Raw genomic sequence first — 11,678 nt, 5'->3', positions numbered from 1 at the left:
TTCTATATTGCGGTCACAGGTTGCTGGCCAAGGATTTGAGTGAACAAACCACTGTTATCATATTGCTCATTTAAAAGCCTATTTACTCGGTGAATGATCCTTCAATTAAAAGAGTTCTTTAGCGAATGGTAACAGTCTTACGTTCTTAAGTTTTCTTCGAGTTAAATTTGTGTTCTGGAAGAAACATTCTTTACAAATAACTCTTACAGGACTTTCTCCTTTTCACATTGTTCTTGCAAATGAATTTTATGTTAAAGATATAAATGGGAAGTGACATTGATTTTTACAAGAATCTTATGATAGTATTGAATAAAAGAAAGTACTGAATTATTTTCTCTGATAAAACCAAAAAAAAAGTAGTCTCTCTTTGTTCTTATTTCCAGTAGCAAATAATGGTTGTGTTATTTTGACATCAGTGTGTGCTTCTCATGTTTAAAACAAATGCATCATTTGGAATAAACTATTACTTATTTCAAAACATAGTGAATACAGACTTATGTTTCTTTTTTCCTCAGTTTAGGTTTGGTAACAAATTCTTAATGTAAATCATTGATGGGCACAAAAACATCCAATAAGTTGTAGTTATTATGGTAATTTTCAATTATATTATATATAGATTTCTGATTTAAAAAAAATAATAATAAAAAATAAAAATAATGGAGCTGACTAAGAGTTTAGGTAAGACTAAAATAACCTTGGTTTTGATCAACATTATATTCCAAGCCAGTATCTTTTTTTTTTTCCTAATGAAAGCCTCGAGACGTCCCCACACTCGAAGGTATGAGACTAACTCCCAATCGGGGTTCGAGTAAATGACTGAGGCCACAAACTATTTTCAGGGTAAAGTTTGCCCACTGGAAGTCCAGTTACCAACTAGACCACAGCTATGGTTTCCAAGCCGCGTATTAATGACTCAAATACTCTACCGGAAAATGAGGAAATACAGAAAGTATTTCAAGCCACATGTATCTTATCATGATCCCAAAAGCTCATTTTATCAGAATAACAAAAGTACCATTGAAGCCGAAGCTGTGACATCAAATGGGAAATGGAAAACAAACTCACCACTCCACGCTCTTTGTTTTGGATCGGATGATTAGAATTCATTGTTTCTCTCTATTATTATTATTTATTTTTTTAAATGAAACATACCACATTGAGCATTATGGAAAACTTGTGCTTTCATGTAATTCTTTTATGGGGTTGTGACAACAGATGAAAAACTTAGAGAGAATATAAACATTTGGGGAAATGGGAGAAGAACTACAAGAATCAAGGAGTGAAGGGACAATAGTGTATCAACGCATTTGGAAGTTAAGACGAACACCTGAAAGATTCATTGTTTGACAGAAGTATATTTCTGATTTACATATCAAATATTTTAATTGCATATACGATATTCACACACTAACACAGTACTTTAAGTGCTTTTTTGTATACATCAGAGCCTCAATTGAAATTCATGGACATACCGGTGTCATTGACGGATGAAGGAGCGGCTGCTGGTTGAATTCCCATTGTGAACATTAGAAGTGCAAGCTGCGACTCAAAATAATAAGAATCGGCTCTTAGATCAAGCAGAACTGAAAGACGTTGTCGTATGGTTTCCTATTAAAAATTTTGTGTTTGTTGGCTTGTTGAGAACTAGATTGAATGGTTGAAATGTCAAGGGACATGGATCACGAATTTTTTCTTTATAAATAATTCACTCCTTGTAACAGTAGTTAGTAAGAAAAAATGAGAAACTCAATACTACAAGCTGATAGAATTTTTCTCTCAATGAAGTAGATTGCAGTTTTATCATTGTTCTTGCTTACAAAGTTCAATCTAATCACCCATTGAAAAATCAGTCAAGAACCTTCTACTCCTTCTTCCTTGCTTAATTAAAGCTTGATCTAAGTATGTAAGTTTTCTGAAGAAAAACCTGCGTATGGATGATATCAAGTAGCTTCGATCGGCTAATTCCGCCGCGGTTGATACTGGTGATGGCTAAGCCAAGTTCATCATTTTAAAACTGGTGCTGAGGTGAATATGAAGAATTATGAAAGAAAGGTCAAACCAATTCTTAGAGACAAAAGAGGAAAAGCCAATCCGGAGTCAGCAGTAAGTCCTGCACAATATCTTCATTCAAATGTCAACAGTACAATCAATTAGGGGATATTATGAAAAGTGACACAAATTTTAACATACATTAAGAAAATTTTCAAAAAGAATTATCCACCATTAAATTTAGTGGGAAAAAAAAAAAAAAAAAAACTATTATCTACCATTAAATTTAGCCCCCAAAAAAACCAATATTAAATTTAATGGAAAAAACTTATGCAACCTCTTCCTCGATCAAGAAATGAAGGATGTTTTAAATATACATAAAATTTAAGTTATGAATGAGATACTGAAATAAAGGTAGTTTCAACTAGCACTCTCTTAGCACAATTAAGCATACTTATTTTGATAACCAACAAACAAAATGTTACATCCAAAATCAAGAATCTGAAAATCTTTAATATAGATTTTCATGAAATTTGAGGGACTTTGGTGTTTGGCTGGAGAGAAAATGAGGAAAAATGAGAGAAAATACAAGAAGCCCTTAAAGTTGTGTCTAATTCCATGGACCAATCCTCCTTTTATAGACAACAAAACATTTGTTAAATTCAAAGGGGGTAAACCTAATATTTTAAAACACAAGACCTAAAATTAATTGACTAAAACTTCACGTAAATTGCTTTGAGTAGGTAAATCAATCATTTGTCCTTGGGGATCAGACATTAATCCTCTCATACCTATTAATTGGTGTACTTGAGATGTATTTTCTTTAGCTCCCAAAAAAGACATTATATGGACTGGATTAAACGGATCAATAGTGTTAAGATTTCAATTTGATAGCGAGGCTTCTTTTAGTAAATTTCCCAGAGGATATCTTTTATTAAATTAATAGAAATAATTTATTATATTTGATACCCTTCCCATTTTTGTATTTACCAAAAAGTAATATTAGACGAACATCCTTTTTTTGTAAATTTTATTTTATAATTTGATGTGATAGTTCATAATTAATTAATAAAATTTATGCAAGATTCGTATAAAATCCATTATAAACTAATTAATTATGAATTATCACGTCAGAATTGTAAGAAAATATTGTTGAGAGTTGATTATTGGTATAATATTATTCTTTACCAAATATAGCCCCTTACTTTACACGCCAATGTCCACTCTCTGTTTCTGTGGGTGTACTCCAGCCGTCAGTGTATACTAAACAAATTTCTCCCAAAACTGAAGAGGGTTGGTGGAGCAAAAGAGAGGCTCAAGATGGGCTCAAATTACTGTTTTTGTCATCATCCATACCAACAACAATTCCCATGATAGTTTATATTTTACATTTTTGCAGCCACATGTTTCTGTTGTGAAGTTAAATCCACGCTCCACCAGGATAATGGGTAGGTTTTTGTTTAACTTCACCCACTCTCTTGTGGTTGTGAGGCCGTAACTCAAGATTCACTTTCTTATTTCAAAAATCTCTCAGCCTTCAAAAACACATCACCCAACACTCCACCTTTTTTGCGCTCTTCTTTTTTACATTTTCATAGGACATATTCACTTCCCGTTTCTCTAATGTTCTTGGATTTAATCGTCTGAGAGAAACAACTTTTATTGTATTCGATTTTTTTTTTTATTCTTTGGGGTGGTGCCTGCAAGAATCGGCTCTGGTAAGATTCATTCCTAGTTTTTTGTTAAATTTATATTGGATGAAATTTTCATATGGGATGTTTGTAAATTGAATTAATATGGTGTAGAAAGTGCTTTTGGATTGGATGACTTTGTTTAACTTAATTGGATTATGCATATTTCCTGATTCTGAACCTCAATTTGGCGACATTTGTGTTTTGACGCGTGTAACATATTTGAGCTTTGGCACTGTTAAAGTCTGATTAGTTTGGGATCGACCAGTCTCTGGTATGCTGCTTGTTTATGTTCTTTAGCAACAATAACCCCTTTCAGCTGTCAATTTCTTGTCATAAGTTTGTCTTCTGTTGATTTTTAATATATTTTCCTGAATCAACTATCTTGAGGAATGATCCATTTGCAAAATGCTCATCAGTGTTTTTCTCAAGCCTAAATGAATTTAACCTGTTGTTTCTCTAGCTATGAATTTTGAATTATGAAGCTTAATTCCTTGATTGTATATTAGCATTGTGAAAGCTCGTTTGTTCGTGCTTACTAGTGAATTGAATTTAAGTTGCTCATGGGCAAAGATCGTTTACCAGCCTTTCTCTTTATTTTGTTAAAATGTTAGCAATATAAATGTCAGTTTTATGTTCTTTTTTTTTTTTTCTCTGGCGGATTCACTTAGTAATGCTTAGTTTATTTTGTTGAGTTAAGAGTTTCCTCTCCGGGAAGATATTTTCTCATTGAGTTCTGATTGTGGTCATGCTTTTCAAGAAAACGTAAATGTTTGCTTTTAAATAACCTGTGGGGTAAAAGGATTAGATAATGCTTCAAATCCAATTACAGGGCATAATTTTTGGGCTAACATTTGCTTAATTGAAGGGTAGAAGTATAACTGTGGTAATTTATCTGTCTTCCATGAATAAGCTGGATATTCAACTAGAACTGATAGCAGGTTCAGTTGTCTGGTACCCAGAACTAATATCACGGGATGTAAGAAATTATAAACTGGGGTTTATCCAGTCTAAGGTGTTTATTTGTGTTTCATAAAGACAGTTCTCTCACTCTATAACGAGGAAGCCAGCATAGCTGCTTGTTTTATCATGCATAGTCAGAGTAAATATAGAACTTTCTAGTAATTCTTGTTTGCATAAAACTAGATCTGAGTACCTAAGTTTCCTGCTGGAAGTTTCTTTGTCTTTCTATGTATTTTTATGGTAATTTCATGTTTGTTTGATTAGTGTTATGGCTTGTAGAACATATTTGTAGCCTTTGAGCCATCATGATAATAGTGTTTTACGTGTTCTTGTTTTGCTTCCTTGGGACTTGTGGTTTTAATAGGTCTTGAATCTGTGGTAGTTCCTACTATATTCCACTTTCTAGGTCTCCTCCATAAAGAATTAAAGATGAAAATAAGTTTGGAATAGGTCCTTTTTGGATATGCAATTAGACTCAATCCTTTAGTTGAAGCTAGTATTAAAACTGGAGATGTTCTATATCTCAACTGTTTTTAGTGATTTCAACTCTAACAATCGGGCATAATAATCTTTTCTTTAAACATTTCAGTTTAGTCCCCTCTATTATGTGAATTCATGTTTGCAAGCTAATTTTGCAGATGGCAGATGTGGCCAAGGATCTACTTTCTGGGACTGTTGGAGGGGCTGCACAATTGTTAGTTGGGCACCCATTTGACACCATAAAGGTCAAGCTTCAAAGCCAGCCTGCTCCACTCCCAGGCCAACCTCCCAAGTATTCTGGTGCAATCGATGCTGTCAAGCAAACTGTCGCTGCTGAAGGCCCAAGGGGATTGTACAAGGGTATGGGGGCTCCTCTTGCAACTGTGGCAGCTTTCAATGCCCTCCTCTTCACTGTGAGAGGACAAATGGAGGCATTGCTGAGGTCTAAACCCGGTGAACCCCTTACAGTTAACCAGCAGATTATTGCTGGAGCTGGAGCTGGAGTTGCTGTTTCATTTCTTGCTTGCCCCACTGAGTTGATAAAATGCAGGTTGTTATACTATGGTTTTTTTGTTCCATTAAATCTTTTGAGTTGATCATCAAAATTGGTTGCGCACGGACTAGGCTTCCTTTTCTTTTTTAATCTTTTAATTTTTTTTGTTCTCTGTGAAGGTTTTTATTTAATCATGTAGAGCTTAGTAGTCTTGTGATATTGAGAAATTTCATGTTCTGGACAATTTCTAGTGATATCTATGAGAGAGGATTTTAAAACATTAAAAAACAAAAGTTTTTATTCTTTAATGTTTTTAAACTTTTTTGAAGCATCTGAATCAATCTTTATTATCTCTTGTAAAAAAAATCAATTTGCTTCTTCTCTGGTAAATTGCAGATTATGATAGTGTCCCTGATTAATTTTTCAGATTCTAAACTATTCTTTGGACAATAATTCATAAGTCTTTGATTTGACATCTTGTCATTAAAACAGGTAACTATCCCTGCTAACTGCTTGTGTTTCATGGTGAGAACAGATTGCAAGCACAAAGTGCCTTAGCAGGTTCTGGTTCAGTCAGTGTGGCAGTGAAGTATGGTGGACCAATGGATGTTGCCAGGCATGTTCTCAGATCAGAAGGTGGTGCGGGGGGTCTTTTCAAGGGCTTGGTTCCCACAATGGCAAGGGAGGTTCCCGGAAATGCTGCCATGTTTGGTGTCTATGAAGCAGTGAAACAGTACATGGCTGGAGGCCAGGACACTTCTCAGTTGGGAAGAGGCTCTTTAATTGTGGCAGGAGGTGTAGCTGGAGCTTCATTCTGGGGAGCTGTCTACCCCACTGATGTTGTAAAGAGCGTTATTCAGGTGGATGACTACAAAAATCCCAAGTTCTCTGGTTCCATGGATGCTTTTAGAAAGATCCTTAAAACAGAAGGTGTCAAAGGCTTATACAAGGGTTTTGGCCCTGCAATGGCTCGAAGTGTTCCTGCAAATGCAGCATGCTTCTTGGCGTATGAGGTGACAAGGTCTAGTTTGGGGTAATTCTATATTGTCGGTCACAGGTTGCTGGCCAAGGATTTGAGTGAACATTAACCACTGTTATCATATTGCTCATTTAAAAGCCATCTTCTAGTCAGTGAATGATGCCTCTTCAATTAAAAGAATTCTTTAGCGATATGGTAACAGGCTCCTTACGTTCTTAAGTTTTCTTCGAGTTAAATTTGTGTTCTGGAAGAAACATTCTTTCACAAATAACTCTTACAGAACTTTCTCCTTTTCACATTGTTCTTGCAAATGAATTTTATGTTAAAGATATAAATGGGAAGTGACAATTGATTTTTCCAAGAATCTTATGATAGTATTGAATAAAAGAAAGTACTGAATTATTTTCTCTGATAAAACCAAAAAAAAGGTAGTCTCTCTTTGTTCTTATTTCCAGTAGGAAATAATGGTTGTGTTATTTTGCAATCAGTGTGCGCTTCTCATGTTTAAAACAAATGCATCATTTGGAATAAACCATTTACTTATTTCAAAATCCATAGTGAATACAGACTTTATGTCTTCTTTTTTCCTCAGTTTAGGTTTGGTAACAAATTCTTAATGTAAATCATTGATGGGCACAAAAACATCCAATAAGTTGTAAGTTTATTATGGTAATTTTCAATTATATTTATATATAGATTTCTGATTTAAAAAAATAATAATAATAAATAAATAAAATAATTGGAGCTGACTAAGAGTTTAGGTAAGACTAAAATAACCACTTGGTTTTGATCAACATTATATTCCAAGCCACGTATCTTTTTTTTTTTTCCTTAATGAAAGCCTCGAGACGTCCCCACACTCGAAGGTATGAGACTAACTCCCAATCGGGGTTCGAGTAAATGACTGAGGCCACAAACTATTTTCAGGGTAAAGTTTGCCCACTGGAAGTCCAGTTACCAACTAGACCACAGCTCATGGTTTCCAAGCCGCGTATCTAATGACTCAAATAATCCTACCGGAAAATGAGGAAATACAGAACTGTATTTCAAGCCACATATATCTTATCATGATCCCAAAAGCTCATTTTATCAGAATAACAAAAGGTACCATTGAAGCCGAAGCTGTGACATCAAATGGGAAATGGAAAACAAACTCACCACTCCACGCCTCTTTGTTTCTGGATCGGATGATTTAGAATTCATTGTTTTCTCTCTATTATTATTATTTATTTTTTTAAATGAAACATACCACATGAGCATTATGGAAACCTTGTGCTATTCATGTAATTTCTTTTATGGGGTTGTGACAACAGATGAAAAACTTAGAAGAATATAAACATTTGGGGAAATGGGAGAAGAACTACAAGAATCAAGGAGTGAAGGGACAATATGTTGTATCAACGCATTTGGAAGTTACAGACGAACACCTGAAAGATTCATTGTTTGACAGAAGTATATTTTCTGATTTACCATATCAAATATTTTAATTGCATATACGATATTCACACACTAACACAGTAACTTTAAGTGCTTTTTTTGTATACATCAGAAGCCTCTATATATTGGCAGACACAATCAGTATTCTTTTTATAGAATGATCTGAATGTTATCTTAATTGCTAGGAAAAAGATGAAACAGACCTTTATGGATGAATTGATTTGTACTCATAATTTGCTAAAGGGAACTTTTTTTGTCCATAAATTTCTTCTTTTTTTGTTCGCTCGATTGATTGAATGTAATGTCACAATGTTGGCTCCATAATGATAATGCTAGAACACTAGTGGGAATAAGAATTTAAAGAGGATATATGTGCTAAATACAAAGAACCTACAATCTCATTCTCTGTTCACAGTCAAATTTATTTTTAAAACCTTATTTTTTGTTGATTTGTCGTTTAATTAGGCAGGCTTGAAGTATGAACCTTCAAAAAAAAGATATGGAGATGGATCGTGAAGGCAAGTAACCGAGTACGGGAAGTATCTTGTTGCTCCATATCAGTCTGAGAAACAATGGAGGAAGCAGAATGGGAAGCTTAAGGCCAATGAGGATGAAAAAGCATGCAAGAATAAGCCAATCTATAGTCTATTTGATAAGTTAGGTTAGACAGGCAATAAATTTTTGACACCTCTAACCCTAAGAATTTATCTAAACAGAGATACCCAAATATGCTCCTAAAATTTCCAGCATTTTTGACACCTCTACCTCTAGTTTCATATATTATATTATATGATTTTCTGTGATTTGTCCAAAGTTTGTCAACTTTATATTGTCTATTCTATTGTCTATTTTATAGAATTAATTAACATTAATTTCTTCCAAAAAACAACTAACGTAAATGGCATAAGTTAACATAAAAAATAATTATGATATACTATTAATAGCAATAAAGAAACATAAATAAATTGTTTGTTGAAGGCAGCCACCTCTCTCTAAGACTGGAAGTCAAGCCATTATTAATTGGTTGGCAACCTAATTTAATTTAATTTTGGAATTAAGATGAAGCAATAATATTGAAAATTCAACGTCATGTCTCATCAATTCATATGGGACATCTGACATCTCCTAAAACAAAATTTGAAACATTAATTCTTTCTACTTTATCATATAGTCAAAGCTAAAGTTGTGGACAAGAATCCTCTTAAATTTAATTAAAATATAAAAGGTGACTACTTGTACTTATAACTCACCATGGCCGTGAAAATATAAGGCCCCTTTTTCTTCACTATTATTATCTTATTTTATCCCATTATCTTATCCTAAAAATCATTTATTTACTCTGTTCTTGTTACCAAGTATCTTTAGCTATTATTTCTCTTTATATACATTATAAGTTAAAATAATTGACCACTTCAAATGATAAGGATGTCAACTCTCTTCATATACATTATAAGAACTTTTATTCATGGTTATTAATATTCTACTATACGAGATATGTATCATATAATATGATTCGATATGGACCACCAATGATATGTATCAAATAGTGTATCATAAACATTTCGATACATTTATAGTATCCATTTGTATCCTTAAAAATATTGATACAAATCAATATGATTTTTTTAATTTGAGAAAATTTTGGGTTAAATCCAAGTCATCTAACTCTTTTCACTAAAACCTGCCCAAATTTACTTATTTTGCATAGAGAAAGTGAAAAAAAAGATATGTTGCCTATTTTGCATAATAATAATAACACAGGTGGAGATATAGATATTAACATTGATCTTGAAAATGATATGAATGATTGAGAGGAAAAAATATAGATTCTTAATTTTGTGATTAATTTAGATTATGTAATACCATAATTTAAAGTCAATAATACTATAAAATTCGTTAATTAATCAAGGCAATGATATTAATTTTTAGAAAAAAAATTATTTTTTTTGAAAAAACTGTGTATTCTACGATATGATACGATACACGACACATGACTCAAAAAATTAGATTTTTAATACATGATACGATACATGATTTAACAACCATGCTTTTATTCTAAATTTCGCCTCTAATTTATAAGATTTGCTTAGCTGGAGCTGCCGTGGAATGATGTGGACGCCTATTTCTTTTCCAATAAGCTGACCACGCAAGCTCTAATTAAATATTAATTATACTTAGTCCCTAATTCTTTGAGTTCAGATCTATTTAGTTCCGAATTATAATTAAAAATGTGTTTTAAATAGCTTAATTCATGTCGGTAGGTAATTAAATTAGAAAGAAAATGAACAAAACAATAAAAACATGTGGCGACTAAACTTTGAAAATGGTTCTCGGAAACACTAAAAACAAGAAAATTGTAGGTTATTTTCAACTAGTAAAACGATTTTAATATATTCTTACAAAAGAATTAATCTAAAAAACATGTTTTCCTTAATCTTTTGTTTAAAAACTAAAAAAAAGAAAAAACGATATTTTGACTAAATAGGAAAGATATTTAGGCTTACCTAGAATTAGGAATAAGGACCTTTTGAACTGCCCCCGCAAAATTTATGATGTTTATCTTTCATCCAATCAAGCTTGATTATGTCGTTGTTCTGATTATAAAAAGTGAAAGTCCAAAATGGAAATTTAATATTTTTTTAATCATTTTTATATCTATCCAATGTCATTATAATAGCATTTCTCCATCCTGAATTTATTTTATACTTTTAATATACACCTAGAAGTTTTTGATGATTTTTTCATCTCAAAATATATAATTTATTACATTTTAAGTTGCAATGATCGGTATAGAGCTACATATATTCATGGGCATATATTTTGGAATATAAGTATATATTATTATGAATATGATTTTGTTGAGAAATAATAAAAAGTATTTTATAAAATGCCATTGTATTATGAATATCTAGTAACGTATAGATGTAGAGATTGGTTGTGTGGATTACAATGTATTAGAGATCAGAATTGACCTGTTTAATTAGTTTATTCTGAACTACTCGTAATAGAATAAAATAAAATATGATGGGTGTATATGGTCAGTGTTATATGCAAGGCCAAATAAATTGTATCATAGATTGACTTTGCATACAATCTTATAAAAGATGTATAATTAAAGGATTATCTAATAACCTAAGTTTTTTAAGTTAAGTGGAGGAAGTGTAATTAACTGTGTAAGAAGGTGAAAGACCACTACATATAATCACCAAATACTGCGTAATCAAATAAATACAAAAATTAAGATAAGCTGCTACCTTAACCTTATCAATCCATTAGAGCAAGTTGAAGAGTATGGAATGAAGTGTGAAATGATGAAAGAAATATTAAAATTAAAAAAATGAGAAGTCTGAGCTTTGGTTCTTTAAAGACGATTTGATCTGTCAAGCAAAGAACGCCAAAGCCACCGAGCCCTAACCTACCTGTCCTCTTCATCCACTTGACACCTTCCCTACATCGTAATGAACCCTGTTTTTTTATTCTCTTTATTATTTAAATATTACTAACTTAATTTATAAATTATTCCATTAAATAAATAAAATAAAATAAATCACCTCTCATTTCCCTCTTTTACCCCTCACATTTCTTATATCCCCAACAATGAACCGCCTTCTCTCTCTCTCTCTCTATCTCTTTCTCTCTCTCGTCA

The 11,678-nt window shown here is 32.5% G+C and overlaps 1 protein-coding gene across 1 annotated transcript; it reads left to right on the top strand.

Moving 5' to 3' along the window:
* Nucleotides 1–3,257: 3,257 nt before the first annotated feature.
* LOC116106582 (mitochondrial carnitine/acylcarnitine carrier-like protein) lies at nt 3,258–6,953 on the top strand. Its single transcript, XM_031392953.1, has 3 exons — nt 3,258–3,707; nt 5,282–5,673; nt 6,152–6,953. The coding sequence occupies exons 2-3, from the start codon at nt 5,282–5,284 to the stop codon at nt 6,651–6,653; spliced, it is 894 nt and encodes a 297-aa protein (XP_031248813.1). The 5' UTR covers nt 3,258–3,707; the 3' UTR covers nt 6,654–6,953.
* The last annotated feature ends 4,725 nt before the right edge of the window (nt 6,954–11,678 follow it).

Source organism: Pistacia vera, unplaced genomic scaffold, assembly GCF_008641045.1.
Source record: "Pistacia vera cultivar Batoury unplaced genomic scaffold, PisVer_v2 Contig52, whole genome shotgun sequence".
NCBI lineage: Eukaryota > Viridiplantae > Streptophyta > Magnoliopsida > Sapindales > Anacardiaceae > Pistacia > Pistacia vera.
Note: the sequence above shows the minus strand (reverse complement) of the source record. Positions and strands in the feature narration are given on the sequence as shown.